At 35.3% G+C, this 21,712-nt stretch overlaps 1 protein-coding gene across 1 annotated transcript; it reads right to left on the reverse strand.

The window, feature by feature from the left end:
- Nucleotides 1-5,029: 5,029 nt before the first annotated feature.
- Nucleotides 5,030-19,342, reverse strand: LOC137404371 (mitochondrial ribonuclease P protein 1 homolog). The gene is made up of 7 exons (XM_068090567.1): nucleotides 19,264-19,342; nucleotides 17,982-18,102; nucleotides 17,416-17,656; nucleotides 15,102-15,297; nucleotides 11,562-11,753; nucleotides 10,249-10,345; nucleotides 5,030-5,635 (listed from the first exon to the last, which is right to left on the reverse strand). Exons 2-7 carry the CDS (start codon nucleotides 18,041-18,043, stop codon nucleotides 5,482-5,484), a joined length of 942 nt encoding a protein of 313 aa, XP_067946668.1. The 5' UTR covers nucleotides 18,044-18,102; nucleotides 19,264-19,342; the 3' UTR covers nucleotides 5,030-5,481.
- Nucleotides 19,343-21,712: the final 2,370 nt, after the last annotated feature.

A 21,712-nucleotide genomic window follows, 5' to 3' on the forward strand; every position in this document is an offset into this window, starting at 1 on the left:
AGAATTATTCTTAGGTATTGCAGTTGATACTCCTTAGGCAGTTCTTTTTCAATACAGTAGGCGCTCCTACAACGTAAATAATCCTTTTCAAGAACATTTACATTAAGGGATTTTACATTATACGAACAGTAAAACACATGCAAATTGTCTAATACCTTTTAAGACCTTTTCAAACTTGGCCCTTTGACGATGCACAAAGAAAAAACTTGACTTCATTCTTTCAATTTGTGGGCTGTATCATAATTGCAGTATTATCAGTATGCATCGACAACTTTTCTCCTTTTTATGATCATTGTTACTGGTTTTATAGACCATGATTGCGGTAATTTTACAATAAGTTGATGGGGGCTGCCCATTTTCGACGTTCATCTACAACAATTTGCTTATTTTTCAAAACATCAAAGTCTATTCTGCAAAGTAAAACTAGTAACAAATATTTTATACGTATAAGGTAATAAGGCAATAAGGCAAAATAACAAATCTTTTTACTATAAAACGTGGTTCTACCTGTTTGTCGTCTATTGTATCCAGGAGGTCAAGGTTTGAATAAAAGATAACTTTTGATGATACTCCAACTTGTGACATTCAGATTAGTAGACCGACACTGTAACACCTGCACCAATTGATCGCCTTTGTATTTAAGGGCGACTGCTATTCTATTCTCTGTTCTGTCGACACATTGGACGATCTATAACTATGAACTAGGATGTCGCGAAAGTTGCATATGCCGGTATAATAAATATAACGCTACACGCGCGTCGTTTTTTTTTCACGTTTGCGGTGAGATAGACCAACATTCAAATAAAAGTTTAAAACTTGCCCAACTTGACACTTTACGTTATATGGAATTTTTTACGTAGTACCAAGCAAAAGCTTCACATAGATTTTTACGTTATCTGGGATTGACCTTATAAGAGGTATACATTATAGGAGCTTCTGCTGTATATTAGTTTTTCCTTGAAAATTTTGAAATTTGATCTGTCAATCATCAATAAGAATAAAAACTACCTGATAAGGAGCCGCTGCCTAGAACACTTTATTTTACTCAAATAGGAGGATACAACAATGATACATCAGCTACAGTGCTTGTCGGTTGTTCTCTCAATAGTTCAAATGAATATAACATCGACTTTGAGCAACATAGTGGCTGTAAATTTTATTGTTTATAAATATAACTGCAGGGCAAATGTAATAATATTTTATCACTGATTCAATTATTAACATTTGTTTGCTAAACCGTGTACATTCAAAAATTGAGATGTAATTGACTTGGTACTGACAGACAAGTTTGAAAAACACCTGAGAGGATCAACTATATAACTAACCCTCTTTTACAATTGAGTCTTAGAAAAAATAGAGAAAATTCCGCTGACCTGCAGATATGAGATTATAAGCATCATTTAATTTGTTATATTAATGACTAAGATTAACTATAGGTTTATTGACCAAAAAAGGCATAGCATGCTATGATTGAACGTCTTAGCAAACTGAATAAGATAAAATTAATCCAAATTTGGCTTCATCTTTATCTTCACCCAGATAAAAAAGTTGCATTGAAAACTGTATGAACATAGCAATGTATTACAAAAAATTCTAGTCAATGAAATGTGCTTTAAACATGATGTTAGTTTACTTAATAAGTAAATTCTCCCTTGGGAACAGTTAACTGAATGGAAAAGTATACATAATCGTTTTACGACTAGTTGTTGCTTGATTATTCTGAAAATCATTTTGTAAAATCTTCAAACTATTACAACTGAGTTGCGTATATTCCATGCCATAAATTACAAATCTAACATATGCAGAGCTACACCAAAACCTCTATAGGTAACTTTTCAAAAGTCAAGATCTCAAATAAAGTAGGTACAGTACATGTATTACGGACCAGGACCTGTAGATTTGGGCATATATATAGGCCTTTATTAAAATAAAGTGAGACGAAAAAATTAAAGTGAGTTTTGTAAAAGATTAAAACTTGGCTTTAAGTATGTGTTCAGTAATCTAAATTTGCTCAAGTTAAATTCAAAGTTTCTATTACGTAGCGTCAATAAGGTTGAGTGTACCAAATGCGTTGCCGTCAAGTCTCTGCTATACTTGGGCTTATACTTATTGTACTTGTAAATGTGTCCGGGTGGCCTAGTAGTAACATCTTTGACTGTCAACCATGAGGTTGGTAGTTTGAGTCCTGCTTAATGCCGATCTGACAACAGGCTCTCACCAAGCTTTCTGGGTCTGGCTAAATTGCTGGGTCTTTCAGATCTAGATCCTAACTTATAGCCCCATGTACCACACTGACAACGTGGGCACAGATCCACCTCTGTCGTTCGCACATCGAGCAAGTGAAATCTCTACCTGGCTCTGTCAGACTGGACGTGTTGCGTAATGTCTGAATGTTAGAATTAATCTGGAACTGTCAGATTAACCCTTCAGTTTATTCTGACAGTTCCAGAAGTAGTTGATACTGAGAACAGGGTCACCTCTACTCCACCATACTGCTTGACTTAAGCATGCATCGCTAAGATGTAGGTCATTGTTGATTTCGACAGCCAGAAAAATACTTATTGTGGACTTGGTATTATATATACTCATGAGTCCACAAGTAATCTTTTGACATGAAATGTTACAATGAAATATTTCTAGGATTTTTCGGAACATTCCTGCAACATCCTGGAAATATAAAATTTTTATTTGGGTAGTTTGTGCTTAATGGAACAGTTGCAGAAAATCATTAATAATTGCAAGCTTACGCTAACAAATAAATCGTTTAACAACAAATTTTTTATGTAGCGCAGGTTTAGCACAAAAATACAGTAGAATAACAAAGCTCATTTCTTACAGCTGCCAACATCTGCTTGTACGTAAATTGGTGGGGTTCCACAATGCAAACACTGATTTATAAACGCTTGAAGACACTTACCATTTGGAAGCCGCTGGGTGATCGCAATGATGCTTACTCCATTTCAGTTAGTCCAATGGTTAGTATGTACTGACCTTCGCCAAACTCGCAGGGTCACCGTTGAATATCTGAATTTAATTAAGACTCTAACTGCCTACCCTTCTCTACTCAGTGAGTTCAACGATTGACTAGATGAAAGAACAACTAGGCTTGTCTGCTGCAAAGAATAGCAAGCAGTTTGGCAACTTTCCAAGTGTCAAGCTTAATACAAACTAACTTCTCTGAATGTCAACATGTTCAAGAACCACCCTGTACTCTAGCATGAACTTACCCATTTGTTTGCTTTCAGAGCTTTGTTATCTTTTCTAAAAAAGTTAACTCACAAAACAAGAAAGAGTATTCAACATGTTTAATATTTGTATATGACAATGTTAGTCACTAAGTTCAGCTGGTCTCTAGTAGTGCCTCTTTATGAACGTCAATATTTATTCAAGATAAAACAGTGAAACTCATTATTATGTTATAGTTTTATGTAGTTATTTTGGTAATTATTTTTATTTTGAACTCTTTTACTAATGCATAGAGTATATATTTCATAAAAATTTGCACAAAAATTATGCTAATATAAATTGTGCTAACAAACAATATGATTATTTCATTTACCACTAAAAACCAGAAGCAATACTTTGTAAATGTTCCAAACTTTAAAAACAAGATAAAATGCATATGAAAGAGCAACTGTGAAGATAATAGCTTAGGGCTTGGTGTTTTACGATGACACAAGGAAAGGCTACTTCCACAATGTATATACAATGTATATACAGTCAAACATGGATAACTCGTCCACGGATAGCTCGAACACATGGTTAATTCGAACATTTCCTTTGGTCCGTTCCCACGTAATGATAAATTGCTATAGATAACTCGAACTCAACACTGTTAATTCGAACTGTTTTTTTGCCCAACAGCTACCGAAACGGTTGTTTTCGCTTTAGAAAATCACTTTATTCAAAGCCATAGAGGTAAACTTCATCTTTTCGTAATTCATAAGCGTCGTTATTACCACCATCGGCAAAATATTTTTGTCAACGACTTTTCTAAAAGTTTGGTGAAATTTGATTTATACTGCGATACGATGAATAGCACGGGCTAGCCGGGTCACGCGCGCAAGAATTTTCGCCACGCACATACAAAACAAAAATCGCATGTTGTTTTGGATGTGCGTGGCGAAAATCCTTGAGTGCGTGACTCGGCTAACCCGTGATGAATAGTTTTCCGACGTTGATTCCGTGTTGAATCAACGTCGGAATGTTGAATGTTTAAAACGTCTTAAAAAATGTTGTAATTAAACGTATACGTTGTCTGAGCTACAAAAAACTATTCATCGTTTGACCTAAACACAGAATACGTGTGTACATTCAATAAGTATCTATTAAAAAGCGTGAGTGATATAGAATGTACCGTAAAACCTCGTAAAACTTCTAATTGAACTGCCTCGGAGTGTTGCTCTTAACGAATCCCAGGTAAAGTAAGGTAATCTGCATAAACTTCAAGAAAAAACGGCAAAATTGATCGTGGGTAAAACCCCAAAAGAAAAGAATGTCTTTTCTTTTGAGCATTTCAACAACGATCAAGTTTTGCCAATGTCAATCTGAAAAACGTCCTGGCAATAACATCACCTCAAACAACAAACCAATCTCAAGTGATAGAAAAATCTCTATACTTTTTCATGAAAACGTTTTAAACTTTACATTAGAAGCATTTAATTTGAAACAAGCCATTTGTGCTTTTGATTTATATTATAGTTTGTATATGTACATGTATCTACTAATAAATAAGTAAATATATGGACTTGTGACAGTGCTCTGATAACTTGAATGCTCTGATAATGCGAACACTTTTGCTCGGTCCCTTGAAGTTCGAGTTATCCATGTTTGACTGTATGTATAACTTCCAACGTATAGTCCAGCCTTTAATGAACATTCACTACAGGGCAATTGGAGACACAATCTTTGCAGTCAAATATACAGAAGGTGAATGGAACTGGCAACATACAATTAGAAAAATGCATGTATTGGAATTTAAATAACTACAAGTATACGTTTTCTGTTTATATATTTCTGTCGTCATCACTTTTGTTAAGAAAATTTTAATCCCTATAAAGGTAGTACTTTGTGCAGAGCAGAATATGTTGTTAATGTGGTTCCGAGATATATGCTTTTGAGCTATGATTCGTCTGCTCTTGACAACAAAAAATAATTACATTTAAGAACAAAATATAACAGTATTGTATAAGCCTATTAAATTGTAATATTTTGCTCATATTAAAAACCTAAACTGCCAACAGATAAGACATCTGCCAGCTTTTGCTATTCTGTGGTTCACAACAGTCAATTTTAAAACACCGTGTACATTCCCAACTCGTAAGGCCTCTAAATCACCGTATTTCTTCACTGGATATCTTTGACAAAATGAAGAACAGTTTTCAAGGTCAACACATCAAGTCATTTGCTAGGCACGAGTGGAGCTACGCAGCACATCCCTCATGACAGTGCCAGCACATCTTTGCAAGATGGACGACTCTTTCATCTCTGGTTATCTACCCTCTGTTTTCCTCCTTGGTACCTGCTAGGCAGCGCATACTTGATGGCAGCATCCCAGTCACGATGCTGAGAGAGATGCCTCAGGAGCTTAAATACGGATGGAAGGGTGAGTCTCTTGTTCTGTCCTCCCTCCCAGCTGCATATCACAAAAACAAATAGCTCCATAATCACTACTACAGCTACTAACCACTACTACCACTAGCTACATAATAATCTACTTTTAGATGAAACGTGAAGAGAGGTGAGTGGGTGACATCAAGTTTTTGATACCAACAACGCCTTTATGATCCAGCTTTGATACAATATTATGACACTCTCAAACTCACTATGCATACTCGGAAATCCCTGCATATCAAAAATATTATTCTTAGTAAAATAGGCTACATGATAAGCACTCATTTAGTCTTAAAGATCAACTTAAAAGATGGCTGTTAAAACACTCACATCAAGCAAAAGTGCGATTATCTGGGCGTTTTAACCGCAATCAAGTTTTGTCAATTTTAATCCTGAAACATCCTGGTAGACAGATCATTTCAAACATCAAAAACAATCAGAAATGATAGAAAAATACTTAAAGGTTGACTTGCAACAAAACAAACAAACTTCACATTACAGTTATTCGATATGAAAAGATTCACCGTGTCTTACTCTGCTGTGTTGTAGGTGCCAAATATGTGCGAATGTGATTACAAGCTCTTAAAAGCTCAAAAACGAACAGAAAATCGCAGCCACACGAGACCGCCGTAGTTTGGATTCTCTTTCCAAAACGGCTCAAATGTGACGTAGCTGTGAGAGATGGTTTCTGTTTACACTTTCATGCAACCTTATTCGTCGAAATATTTCACAAATATACTTCACGCATTCAATAAAACCATGTCTATTGTTCTTACGCGTCTGTTTTATATCGTCATTGTAATGCTGTCACTTTTAGCAGTGATATCCTATAACTTACCGTAAAAACTCGTTTAATTTTTTAGCCTTAGTTTGAAGGAGTATATATCATTGTCTGATAATCATGACAAGCCTGTTGGTCACTTGTGATAATCGAAAAGTGCTGCAGAAATTATTTGCGAAGTATTGGGTCACATGATCAGATTACGACTTGCCGATAAGACCAAACCGAAACAAAACTGTAAAGTAGCGAGCATCTATATTTGATACGGGGTCTTCGGTAAAACCCGAAGTGTTTGTCATAGACTAGTATTACAATAAGTTTTATATTGAGCTTTTTATTGGCCTTTCAATTCACGTGAAAACATCACGTGACAAGACAATAACCAAATATCATGGCTACGTCATCGAAATAAAGAGATTCCAATCTACGGCGGCTTTTCGTTTTTGAGCTTTTAGGAGCTTGTAATCACATTTCCACATATTTGGCACCTACGACACAACAGAGTAAGACATTGTGAATCTTTCGATACCAAATAACTGTAATGTGAATTTTATTGCAAGTCAACCTTTAAAGGTACTATAAAGATACTTTCGAATGGAGTCTCCTAAAATTTTGTCTAGTTCATCTTGTTGATTGCAATTTTTTGTAAGTTCATCTTTAAAGTTGATATTGCTGTTTGCAATGCATTTCCTTTGTTTACACCAGAACCTCCTTAGCAACGGCAATTCCTTAGCAACAGTAACTCCATAGCAACTGTAACTCCTTAGCAACGGCAACTCCAAGTTGTTTCACACTGCTCTGAAAATTGACATACAGGCTAATGGCCGATTGCAAAAAAAGTTTTTCAATTTTTACATTTCACCTCTACTAGCTGGCTTATGACCTTCTGAACTTATGACCTTTTGAATGTGCACAAGACGACGGCAAAAACTAATCTTTTCTCCAAAATTGTGGTAGATATGTGATTGAAATCAAAATGGCTCACGTAAACTCAATCACCTTCTACGTATAGGGAATCCGAAAGCATCTTTAAAGTTTATCAAACTGAAATTTCATAGACACGCATATCATCACCACTAATATCAAATAGACAGTCACACATCTATTTACAAAGTTCCCAAAATGCATTGTAGAATTTGAGCAAACATGTTTCTAGAAGCATACATTTTTCGAAACGTACAAGTTTTGAAGACTCTCCAAGTACTACACTGTCATGAGAGAAAGTGAAGGGAAAGTGTATGGGGTTTGGTCCAAACCTTATTTAAGGTTAAGATAACAATTTATGTAAAAAAGTACAAGACTAAAATATATAAGCAAATGCTGATAAACTAATCAAACATACTTTTTGGTACAAATGTATCGATGTTTATTAACAAAATTCAGCTCTAAAAGAATTCATTAGAAATGCAAGTCCATATTTATTTGCAAGTTCAAATTAGCTAATATATTTAGTTATAATGAAGGAGAAGACATATTATTGTAAGTAATATATAATTAATGAGATGAAGTGGAAGACAATTCTTGACAAATAACGTAAATGACAACTCCTAACAAGAAAGGTCCAATTAAAAAGAAGACGACGCTAAACAAATTATGTACAATGAAGGAGAAGACAAGTCTTAAAGAGTAATGCACAACGATGGTTAAAAGTTGACTTGCAACAAAATTTACATAACAGTTTTTGTATCAAAAGATTCACAATGTCTTATGCTGCTATGTTGTAGGTTCAAAATATGTGGAAATGTAATTACAAGCTCTTAAGAGCTCACAAACGAATAGTTAAAAAAAACGGCCATAGGTTGGAATCCCTCATTTTGATGACATATTCAACTTGACGTGGTCATTGTTTTGACACGTGATGTTATCACGTGAAATTAATGGCCAATAAAAGGCTCAATATAAAATGTCTCATAGCAGTAGTTTATGACAAACACTTCGGGTTCTACCGAAAAGCCCTTATCAAATATAGATGCTCGCTACTTTACAGTTTTGTTTCAGCTTGGGCTAATCATTTAGTCATAATCTGATCATATGACCCATATTTCCTGTCAAATGACGCGAACAATTTCTGCAACATTCTTCGACCATCACAGGTGACCAACAGGCTCCTCATGTTTATGAGAGGATGATATTCCTCCCCTCGAGCTTGGGTTAAAAAATTAAACTGATTTTCAGGCTAGGTTTTGAGACATCAGTGCTCAAAGTGACAGCATTACAATGATAATGAAATAGGCGCGTAAGGACAATAAACATGGTTTTATTGAATGCGTGAAATGTATTTGTGAAAATATTTCGACGAATGAGGTTGCATGAAAGTGTAAACAGAAGCACATCGTGTTCAACTACGTCACATTTGAGTCGTTTTCAGAGGGATTCTAACTTATGGCCGTTTTCGTGATGGCTGTGATTAACTGTTCGTTTTTGAGCTTTTAAAGGTTTATTTGCAACAAAATTCACATTACAGTTATTTGATATTAAAAGATTCACCATGTCTTACTCTGTTGTGTTGTAGGTGCAAAATATGTGGAAATGTGATTACAAGCTCTTAAAAGCTCAAAAACGAACACTTAATCGCAGCCATCACGAAAACGCCGTAGTTTGGAATCTCTGGAAACAAATGGTAATTGTGAAACAAGTTGCCACACTGATTATATAGCCTTTTCTCTGCATTTGAATTCTGCTGGCATGAGATATAGCTTTCTCTATGCATGCATTAGCATGTCTCCATTTAATGAATAGGTTTGACACCAAATTTACTGACCAAATTAAAGGCATTGCTACATCTTTAATGCTCCTTGTTTTGACAGTACAGTGGAACCTCTACCTACGAAAGTAATTCGTTCCAAAAGCAGAAAATTTTGTAAGTAGAATCCCATTTCACTATATAAATGCCCTAATCCATTTCAAACCCCAACGAAACTCGTATAACAACATTTGTATATATTGCAAATAAATTTAATGGTTAAAACCTGTGACAAATACATGTTAAAATTGTATTACTACATAATAAGGAAAAAATGTACACATGGAAAGAACAAGGAACAGAAGAATAACAAATAAAACCTCTGAACGATACATTTGTTTGTTTACCTTTGGTATTGGCATTTAGACAAGGCCCAGCGATGACTGTGGCAAGTCCACGAACGCGTGGGCAGAAAATTCTGCGAATGGTTAAAAATTAATTAATATTTAGAGTTGTTGGCTTTTTTGAGAAAGGGAGAACAACTACGACATAAAATTAAAGCCTAGTCGTCAGGCGTAGTCAGTGGATATATCTGAGTTCCAAACTTTTTTGCAACCATCATCAGGGGTCGGAGTTGCACCCATTGTCAATGCATCACAATTCTTTACAAAATTATTCAAGGCTGTCACAGTTTCTCCAGAATTCAGCCTGGCGTCGTTATCTCAAAAGTCGCTGCTGCAGTTTTTCACTGTAAAATCACCTCCAACAACTTTTAATACTGAAGTTGATGACATTGACCATGATGATTCAGATTTAGACATGGTATGTATATGAATGCATGTGCAGATACGTTTACAAGTAGAATAGAAAAGTCAAATAAGAAGTTAAACACATGCTTTACGCATGTGAAAATTTTACAGTCTATTGCTAGCTGGATTCACGGATTAATTCATTCGTGTATGTGTTCCTCTGCGAATAAAACAGTCCGCGAAAATGTAAAAAAGACAACTTCCACTAAATATAACTCCGCGAATAATATTGTCCTGCAGGGTACTTTAGCTGCACTGCAGTCCAATGAGCTATGAGAGACAGTGTTGGTCACCCATCAAGAACACTATCAGCCTGAGACTGATCATGCAAGCCTAGTACTGGATGACAACTAACAACTTACGTCATAAAGACATCAAGCGGCAGGCAGCGACATTCGATACCTAAAGCTTCGGCCTTGGAGACAGTTACTGGAGGGTTTTCAGCAAGATCAACCAGACCTGCAGAGACAAAAGACAACAATTAGCCATATTATATTTGAACCTTCGCATGTCCAATGTTGAGGTCGGGTCGTATCATGACACGGCTTGCGTGTCAAGTTCTCTGAGAACTATTACTAAACAATTTATAAAAACATTCAATCTAACAGATAGACTTCGCTCCTAGTCTCTGTTCAAGTCTTTGGGTGAGTTAACTAATACTGTTATACACAATAAAGCTAAGGCTAAGTAGATGATAATGGCAAATTTACTAGCAACTAGTGGCATCTCCATAAATGGCCAAAACCTAAACTGTTATAATGATGCAAGGCCAGCATCAGTGATACAAACTCATTTGATCACATCGTCATAGGATATGATTCGTTCCAGCTGTGTTTCACTTGATCACATTTTCTTTTGAAGCCACGAGAAAAATCTGGACCTGCCATTTTCTTGTAATCAGTTTGTTATTATAAGTCATATGAGTAGCATAAGATAGTTTTTAACAAATCCTTTTACACGCATGAGGTCACAATGAGGTCACAATGAAAAACAGACCATTAAAATATTAAGTATTTTATCATCAAATGCGACATGCAATCGACATCAATTGACTAAGCGTAGGCAAGTGTCAGCAAAATAAGTTGATTTTATTTCTGAGCCTAACGAGGAGCTGGTTCTTCACATTTCTCTAAAGGAGTTCATACGGTCAAACTTAGGGCAGCAATCTCGCTGCCAGATGTCAGACCCAGAGACACATTTATATGATTATCGACATAATAAAAGCTTCATGCTATCAAAATCTCAAAAATGTATACATCCATCTTAGGTCATCTTACTAATAGGTTTTCCTATTTTCTGTACATCCGACATACCTTCGCACTACCAGTATAAACTGTATTAGATGTTCAACTTACAAATGGACCTGACATTACAATAGTAAGCAAAGCCCTAATGTAGTATTGATAACTTATCATTTGCATTTGGTAATCATCAACAAAATTATGTTTTTCGTTACAAGTCAAAAGGAAAAAGTGAAAATACAGAAATTAGGAATTATTAGGTGAGTTGAACAGACGTGCTTTGAAAGTCAGTAAAAGTGAAATCTAATGAAATTTGATCGTTAAGAAAGCTACCCATCTATCGCAAGCCATTCCAATGACTTTTAGAGTTTACTACCAGAAACTGGTTAGAACTTGTTAAGAGCTTTATGGCATTTCCAAACCAATTTCTATACCTCCAATGACATAGACCTTCCTAGGATCATATTCCTCCATATAAAGCGGAGCATCAGGACTCAGGATAACCAGATCCTGCTTGTCAACCACCTTGGTGAAGCACTGATCACTCACAACTGCTATCTCTTTATCAAGGTCTGCTCCAGTAAGATTTTGAGAGCCAAAGAGAGCTGACGACTCCGACACATTGCCTGCAAATGCAGAGGAGCTTGCATAATTTATGACTTCAACTGGTGCAGAGGACAGTTCAAAAGCCCTGACTACACACCGACGACACACATCGATGGCAGCGTAGATATCAGCTATATATACTGACGGTACTAAAAATTGTTTTGATAAAGAGATTAACCAATGAGAATTGGCCTGCCAGATAAAGGCCATTTGTGCAGTATTTTCCATAATAAACATTAAAGTATTATTAATGTATTGGTTACCTATAATAGATTATTAACAACTTGCACAAAAATAATTAGTTTTGCGAAGTTGATTGAGCAGGAGAGAAAATTATGGTTTTAAAACATTCAATCAATTGAAGAATTAGCAAAACTATTTTATGGGCAGTTTTAATTTGCATCGGTAGCCTTCACATAATTGTTGCAAGTGAAAATATATTGGATAATATCTCCTATACAGGTATAAATAGTTGTTTGTGTGAAGCCATGTTATTAGCATTCAAAAGCCAATCTCAAACGAAACTAACTGGAAATAAATATAGCAAAATCGAAGTTATGTTCATTGAATCAAATATTCCAACCAATCACAGATGTGTCAGTTTCATCTTTAGCGACATAGATCAATATGTCTGTTCAGACATGAAGTGTTTCATAAGAGCAGCCATACTTTAAACCAAGTACAATACCATCTCAATGAAATATCATCGAAATTTTATACATAATGAAAAAAGAGCATTGACATCAAGGTCTGCATGCTTATCAAACATGTTGGCCAAGAGAGAGTAATTCTTAAAAACTGTTGTACAGGCATGTGAATAGATTATACACTGAGTTATGGCAAATTGAAGCATTTCAACAGTGAGCGTTGTGATGAGCTATCATAGAATCTTTGCTGCAAAGGTAAACATTCACAGCCACTGCCAGTACTCCATCAAAACTCAGTTTCTTGGTCTACCATAAATGTGGAATACGGACAATACATGTGGACATCCGAGTCTTCCCGAGTTTCTTTTGTGCTTTGACTATTATCATAGAACAGACCATGTTGGGGTCTGTACAGCAGCCTGTACTTCAGCGAACCTCTTGGTCCACTCTTTTGTAATCACATGGCCTAGAAGGCGCCAGTGCTTAGATCTTGGACATTGGATCTTTGCCATCTTATGATTCTTGTGTTTGAAGATGGTGTTGGTGATTAGATTATGCTCGATGGTATGTAATAGTGTTGCAATGTCTTATTTAGTGTAACGATGTCTACAGCAATGGTGAGATACTACTAGGAGTCAAGGTCAATGAGGATATCATGATGGTGTTAAAGCTATCAGGTTACTACAGTATAGGATTATCAGCTTTATGGTGATGTCATGGTTTTTCGGGACTATTGGTATATAAGCAATGAAGGACCCAACGGATGGCCTCAGTCAACAGTGTTGAAAAAGGTAGGTACCTGCACGTTATTAAACACTCGAAGCAAATAAAGAGGAGAAGTTCACAGTTGGAGTTACACTTTCCTATACCTTGATATCCGATAACTCCTTGCTAACTCTGGTGATCAATGTTCAACCCTTGCATTAAAGTCTCATGCAATGAGCAGCTTATCTGTGCTCGGGATGCTTCTCAAATTTCATCACACATCTCAATTGACGGTAAAAATTCTCTCTGGCTTCATCAGTATTTGTCATAATGGGAGCATAGACGCTTATGATAGGGAAGTACGCATACCCTTTTAGCGGAAGGCGCAGAGTCATGATCCTGTTGCTTACTGCGATTGGATCTTGTTCCATTTTATTGACTGTCATTTATGACGGTAAAGCCAACTCCTGGTCTTTTCATTTATGCTCTTCTCTGTCACTCCAAGAGAATGTGTAGCCACAGAACACCAAACTCTATGGGAGCGCTAGACGGGTCTCGCAGACTGCTTCAACATCAATCTGGCATCTTTTAAGTTCTTTTGACACCAGTGCAGTTTGTAACTTTTGTCCACTTGCACGATCTCTATCAAGAAGTGTCCTTAAGTCCATTCTGTAATTTTCAAGATGATGTCGTCAGTCTTCTTTTTGCTTCCTAGCAGATTTTTCACTGAGTGCCAGAGCGGAAGTATCACAAACCTTTTTAGGTCAGGCGATGTTCATGTCTGTATTATTACCATTGATTTTTGCCATATCCTTAAAACTGCACGCAAAAGGTATTACGGAAGGTTAGCTTTTGCATTACCAGTGTCCCTCTAGCAGCAATACAGAAATGTATCCAGCAGGAGAAACAGGTCCTGACATACTGGCATCTTTGTTCAATCGCAGTGGCTAGCTGGATGTGAGTTTATCTATCCCCCCTGCCTATGAGTGTGGCCAAGGCACGCTTTCTGTGAAGTCTAGTCAGACTCTTTGTGTATTCTATTTCGTTCCAACAGGATGCTCAGATTCACCCGCAATTTAGGTCTGGTGTAGCAAGTTTAGTTGTCGGCAATCCAACTCATGATGTAGACTGTAAACTGCCACTACTACTAGTAGACTATATTTTGTTTCGACGATATCCTTTACAAAGATTATTGCTTTCCCGTTTAAACCTTAAAAATGTAACTAAAATAAAACTTGAACTAAGAAAACTGCTATAGCAGCACAAATACTTTAAACCATAACTGTCACGAACAACTTTTATTGTACTACTAGGTATTACTAGGTAAATTGTAAATTGTATTTAATAGGTAAATCAGACACGCTAATTCCGATTTTGTACTCAAAATAAAGATTAGTCCACTAACCTTCCAAGTCATTTAGGCTTTTTTAAAGCGTTTCAATATCCGTTTCGAAAACAACACAGTCGGCATTACAAGCTCCGCCTATAAATATGTGACGAAACCTAGCTTTTTCAGGAACGGAAGTTACGTAGGGATGTTTAGACCGATTTAGAATAATAGAGATGGGTGTTTTAAAATCCATTAATATCTAAATTCAGCCTTAAAAATAATATCAGTTTTTTCTGAAAGGTAGATGAGCTATTTAACATTGCATATTTAAAAAAGCGCGATAACAACGCCAGCTTGTGATAAAACCGCGCTTTTTGAGCTCATTTTTTTGGCGTCCAGCCCATTTAAACATCATGTAACAAGCTACGAGCAATTTTAAATAGTTTATATAAAAAACTTTCATAAAAAAACTTAAACTATGGTTTAAATAATCTACTGTAAGCACCCTTAATCTACATTTTACTCGCAACTAGGGAAATAATTTTTAAAAACTTTTTTAGTTCGTAAGCTCTAATCCAAACCTTTCAGTTGCAATCCTCTAATTACCCACCCAACCACACTTATGATTTATACATCTCTACCCCCTCTTTCTAGTTCAAGCATTCCAAGAAATATAGGATACTAACACAGGTGGATAGCAAAAGGATTGCTGGCTAAATAATTATGGTGAATTATTGTAGTGATCTGACGAGTGTATGAAGTCAAGGCTCGGCCAGCCATGAGCCCTTCATAATCACAGTCTATGATTAAAGGTTGGCCATAGCGCATTGCGTGAATCGCTCTTTGCTTGTAGTAAATCATTGTGTCCTTAGATCTCTGCCACTACAAACGATAACTCTACATTTGACAATAGCACATCTGATATACAGTATATCATAGGGCTAAGTAAAATGCAATAAACAGAAAAGCTGTGCATCAAAGCCTAACAATCCCACAAAGTGAATTTCTTCATAAAAAATGCGTGGGAAATTATTTGTAGTCGTGATAATATAATTGCAACGAAACGATGATTCAATTTCTAAAATTGGGTGACGAGTAAAAATAATCCGAAAAGCTATTGTTTGCAGCCAAAAAATAGCGACAATTCTTTCCATATCTATGCAGATTAGCTGTGTCATACCAGAGCTTAGTCACACTCACTTGTCGCTACTATTTATAATTGTCAATTGACTAAAAGTTCAAAGCTTGAGTTCACATGTCTTTATTTCACATCCACTGGTTCCTACTGGTAAAACAATCTACTTACAAAGCAGATATCGTCTGCAACTTTTTTAAGCGTGATGGATGACCAATAATTATGGAGCTTGACAGATTACTTATACACTCGTAGCCAATCAAACACTGTTTCCTATGACTCCCTCACCCCTGATTGTAAAAGTACCTTGAATCGGCCAGCCAACAGAAATCAAGTCTTTTCATTTCTCTTAAATTGTGCAAAAGAGAATATATGAATATATTTCATTTATAAGTATTCATTATACTAAAAAACTAATAATTTGATGATACACATTTATAATTTTGATGAAGTTTCCTCAATTTGAATAATATCATAACATTAATCCTTGCATACTAGTTCCATCACAATTTGTGTTTAATAATAGATTTCCCGTAAATACATAAATTAAAATTAACCTGATGAGATTATTACAAATACTATTGTGAACTACAGCAAAAACGATTGATATAGCATAAAAAATGAATTCAGACAGAACTAAGTTTTCATAGCAAAATTTTGGAACATAAAATGTTGATGACTCCATATTGTAATCGCTGAGTATGCAATAGGCGTACAAATATCGGATAATTTTAGGATTGAGCTGTTTACATATTTTAGTGTAAATACAATGGAAAAAACTTTGCATGACTTGCCTTTGTAATGTGTAACAATTTTAATGAGAAAAAAGAAAAATTCAATTAGTATATTATGTAACTGAGAATCGAATGCAAAGTTCCAATGGTGATGTAATGTTGCGCGTATTAATATACACGTGTGCTAGTTTTGAGTTTCTTATTAGCATGCATTTGAAGAATTAAGTGAAATAGAGATAAAAATATCCATGACAATTATTAGCCTATGTTAAGATAAGATATTATAAAGCCTCTGTTGTGCAAATGATTCGGGAAACAAAAAATGATGAGTTGCCCAAAGCAGTTAACTTTTCGCTTTGTTGAGTAGATAATTAGTTAACTAAATACAGCAACAGAATTCCTTTTTTGTCTTTGTCCTGCATTCCCGCTTAACTCTTTCACTACCGCATTAAACTCTGACTGAACGATTATTCTGCCCAAATTAACTCAAACGGATTTGCGAAAAACCGATAGTATTTCAGCAATATCTCGAGAATCAAAACAGATAGCGTTTTACTGTAAAATGCATCTTATTCAGAATAAAGTTCTCTACAAGATAAGTATAAAGCTGTTTAGTGAACCCCACTTTCACCAAATTTCTGACGCTTTCTTTGCGTTGAACTAATGTGATGTGTTTCTTATTGCCATGACGATAATGATCTGGTTTTTCCGTTTTAAAAAAATAATTAGAAATGGAATCGTTGAGCCAAAAGATTTTTTATTGGCTGCATGTGATTGCCAACAAAGTTGTTTCGTTGGAGACCAAATTTGATTGGTCTAGCTAATGTGTGGGCTTCGTAATGAAAAAAAGTGAAACCCTATTGATAAGCCGATACATCGGCTTACGGTCTGTACTTATATTCTCGCGAAAGGCGGTTCCTTTAACTCTTTGGCTACTGTGAGCCAATACATCGGCTTACAGTAGCCCAAGAGTTAAAGGAAAGCTTGCCAAATAATCATAAATGGCTTCATGAGGAAACTACTTTCAGAGTTGTCTGCACTCTAATGCACTTTTATCAAATGATTAGACTGACGATTTTGACCTTCCTTTAACAAACCTGTGAAAAATAAGTTTACCATGTCATTACATACTTGTAAAAATGTATTGGTAGGATCTGAATAGATGGTTTTGCTTTCTTTTGCTGCAGCGTGGGTGAGATTCTTTAGCTCAGGTGTGGGCCGGATGTTATCTAATTTTGTACACGAGATGATAGTATCTGAATTTATGGCTTTACTTTCTTTTGCTGCAGTATGGGTGGGATTCTTTCGCTCAGGTGTGGGCTGGATTTTTTTAAATTTTGTACGGGAGATAATATTATCTATGACATCTTCTCTGAAAAAGAGATTTGAAAAATTGCGAAAGTAAAATACGCATTTAAAAGGGAATTGAATAAAAAAAGATAGCTAACACAATATATAAAAGAGATATATAAACAAAACTGAGAGAGAAGCCAGAAAGTGAGAAATGTATAAAAAAAAGATGAGTTTAAAGGACGCATGAATGAGCCATTGAGGTGTGCAGGAAAAATATGAAGAGAGTGCAATACATGAGATGGAGAGAGGCTTATAGCAAAGAGATTTGGGATAAAAGATACAAAAAAAACGCAATAGTATACCTTTTTAAATTTGCATTAGATGGTAAATAATTAATATACTACCTTTCGTAAAATGTTGTGGGTTGAAATATTCTAAGAAGAATTTGGTCTGGAACATTCCTCATTGTTTCCCTTTCTGCATAGAAAGTAGGCAGCCCTTGATTGTATACTTTTATAATTTTCTCTATAAAGTATGGCCTAAGGCTGTCAAAATCATCAGCTAAACCTTGTGTATTCTTTAACACTGGTATGTCGGTATGACAGTGTCGGGCCGGTGCTTGGAAAGCCTGAGAGATCACTAGACGTCTTAACATTACTTGCAATTATCTAGAAGTAAGCGAAATAAACATTTTACAATGTCAAAGTCATGAACTGCAAGGAAAAGGTAATGGCTTTTGGATCCCTACTTTCATGTATGTGTATTTGCACTCCATTTTCTAGTATACTCTTTATAAGCATGCTGCAAAGCTGTGTGTGTAGAGTGGGTAGCTGAGGCCTTGTGAATTATATGTGAAAGCAGAGAATCAATGTAACATACTCCTATTTTAATATGTTTAACTGGTAAGGACTGGTAAAATAGCTCTCTGCAACAAATAAATAAATTCTCTAGAGCAATAAAACTCAATGAAAATTCACTTAGACCGAATTTTTAGTCATCTGACAAAAAACCCTTTGAGATGAAAAAAATAAGCCTTCACTCACATACCTGCCAACTCTGACGCATTGGGCGTGAGACTCACGCAATCACCCCAAAGAAAAAATGAACATGCGTGAGATTTTTGCCCCAATTTCCACAATTTTATATATACTATCATTGATACATCAATTGCCTCAAAACCAAATCTCACGCATTGTCCCACTCTTGGGTTAGCAGGTGTGTTCACTCACGTAATTACTTTTACCAGCTGTAAATGATCAAACAGAACTTAAAGAAATCAAAAATGCACTTTAAAACTTTCGAGTCGTGTTCCATAACATAAGCGTGACATTGGTGCCAGAATCTTCTTAATGAAAAACTGGTAAATTGATGCAATGAATCATTTGCTTAAAGTAACGTTTATATTAGCCTGATTCATACTAGGTAGAAATTCACTGATTTAAATAGTTATTAGTTTAAGTTGAACTATTAAAATTCGATAATTTTTTTCAAAAATAATTAAATTAGTGATAATGTGTCGTTCGCGACTGGACGCAGGTTTTCTAGTGTCAGCATCGAACTTGCATACGGCTTGTTTTCGGGACATTAGCAAACTGTTATTTTGAAAATCCAATAATAATTTCTGAACAAAAACTACAAAACTAATAGAGGTAGGGTTTGTTTTGTGTTTGTCAATTCAGGGATTACCTGGTGCAAGGAATTTGTAGGTGCACGGGTGCACTCTGCAATTAACGTGCAAGCAAATGATACATAGCCCACACGCCGTTCCCAACTCGCCAAGTTTTAACCTCGGCTTAGCCGTGAACTATAATCTTATGAGGCGCTTCGGATCATAGAGTTGACTTTCGTTAGTTTTATGCCAGTGCCGTGTAGCGGAAGGTTGCGCGAATAATGAAAGCGTATATGGGAGGTTTTTAGTTTCCACACAAACTGGTCACGTCCACTATTTTACATGACCTATAATGGAAAGACTGCAAATACTTCCAGTAGAATTGAAGTATTTGACAAAAATCACAAAATAACTCCCATTTCCAAATGCTGAAAAATTGATTGTTGTATTATAAATTATACAATTTATACCAAGTGAACGAGGCAAAAATTTAGAGGTGTTGAAGGGAAATTAATGATTTGATGCCTGTGTAAACCACCATCATATTGCCACCATCATAGTGGCTGGTGGCAATATCCATTTGAATACTGTATGTGGCCTTTTCGTAAACTGTCTATTTAATAAGTGCGCAGGGTATTTACCAGCTGAAGCAAGAGCACAGCAGCAATTGAAATTAAAGTGTTATCTTAAAAAGTTTTAAATATATATTGCAATACATTTCAATAACAAAAAAACAAAAAATAGAAACGTCTGAGAGTTGAAGTTGTAAATGCAAAAAAGCAAGTTGTTTTACATAGCTCTGTGTTTTACTTGCCAACTAATAAAATTAATTTCAATAAGTTCTGTAGAAACTAAACTATGCATTGAATTGTCAAACTACCTTGGAAAATATATGCCATATATGCATTAAAAATTATATTAAAATATTAATTTTTTTTTAAATAAGTTATGCATTAAATTTCCAGACAGGTTTACATTACTAATTAAATTGGCATGATTGTAGCTAAATTAACTTAAGCATTAAGTTTTCAATTTCATTTTGTAAAATATTTGAAACGGTTTTGCACCACCTGATGTGGCATATAGTTGCTTTACTTTAGCATCATGCAAATATTATATTTATATATAATATTTATTTAGTTATATTTTATTTATATAAAATATATATTTATATGTATATTTTATATATATGTAATTTATATAATATTATATACATGTATATAACTTACACGGTATGGAAATGTGTGTGTATATGGAAATGTGTGTGGAAATATTTGTGTGTGCGTGTGCATGCATGTGTGTGTATGTGTGTGTGTGCGTGCGTGCGTGCGTGTGTGCGTATGTGCGTGTGTGTGTGCGTGTGTTTGCGTGAATTATAGCAAAATGCAGGTATCAATTAAATCTAATAAATAAGCGAAATTATTAATTAGTATTGTTTTATAAGAATTACAGAATGAATCGATGTTATAGATATCCAGCCTGAACTACTTACAGGGACGACTATTTTTTACAACTCCTCTCTAAGACACACATGTATTTTTAAAACAATTAAAACATATTGGAAAGCAAAGGCCTAATGTGATAACATGAGTACAACTGCATAAACCAAGCAGTTTGACACTATTATGTATATTATAATACGGATTTCATCAGATTGAAAATTGAAGTCTCATTTGGGTATTAGTTGCAATAAAAAAACTATAACTTGTACAGTTTGTTAAAACTGTTTGGCTCAAGGTGTAAACATAATTTTTATAGATATTAAATTTATCCAAAGCTTTAGGATTTTTCCTGATGCCTTAATAATTCAAGGAATCAAACCAGTTTGGACTTATCCTCTCTTTCTTTATCACTATCAACTTAACCACTCATCTCATCCTATCCATAATCTACTTACCTACTGTCCTACTCTATAGCAAACTATTCTACCCATTGCTAAGTTATTTAGAGTCTTGAGGTTTTCTCTCCAAATTTTGCTGTGATTCAAACAGCACTCCTCAATCTTACAAACATGAGTGGGTATGTTTTGATCTCTGATCTCTATAGATTGCATAACCAGTCCGACCATGTAGATGAGATGGTGAAGCAGTGCATTTAGTACAATCAAAAGATATGCACAAACTGATAGTAAGTGCATTTTCATTGGAGTCTCTTACTGTACTTACTGCATGCAATTGGAATTGGGAATACACCTTCTTTACACATACATATTTTATCAAATAGCCTCCGTAAAGTATTAACATTATGTGTAGTAAATACAAGACTACACCTTCTGACCAGCTTTTTGCTTACCTTTGCCACAGCATAAAATGAGTCAATAAGCTTAATAACAATTTTCTTTTTTGGTCTACTTATCGCTAGTCCACTGTTGGATCATAACGTTAATATTGTTGCCAATTTTGGAAAATTATGGAAAAGCTTTTCATATCAGGCTTGTTTTTAGAGTTTCGGTAAGTCAATGAGCTTAGCATCAAAATTGAATGATTTTCTTTAACTGGTCACATTCATAAGCAAGCCATGCAGAAC

This window comes from Watersipora subatra, chromosome 9 (genome assembly GCF_963576615.1).
Source record: "Watersipora subatra chromosome 9, tzWatSuba1.1, whole genome shotgun sequence".
Lineage (NCBI taxonomy): Eukaryota > Metazoa > Bryozoa > Gymnolaemata > Cheilostomatida > Watersiporidae > Watersipora > Watersipora subatra.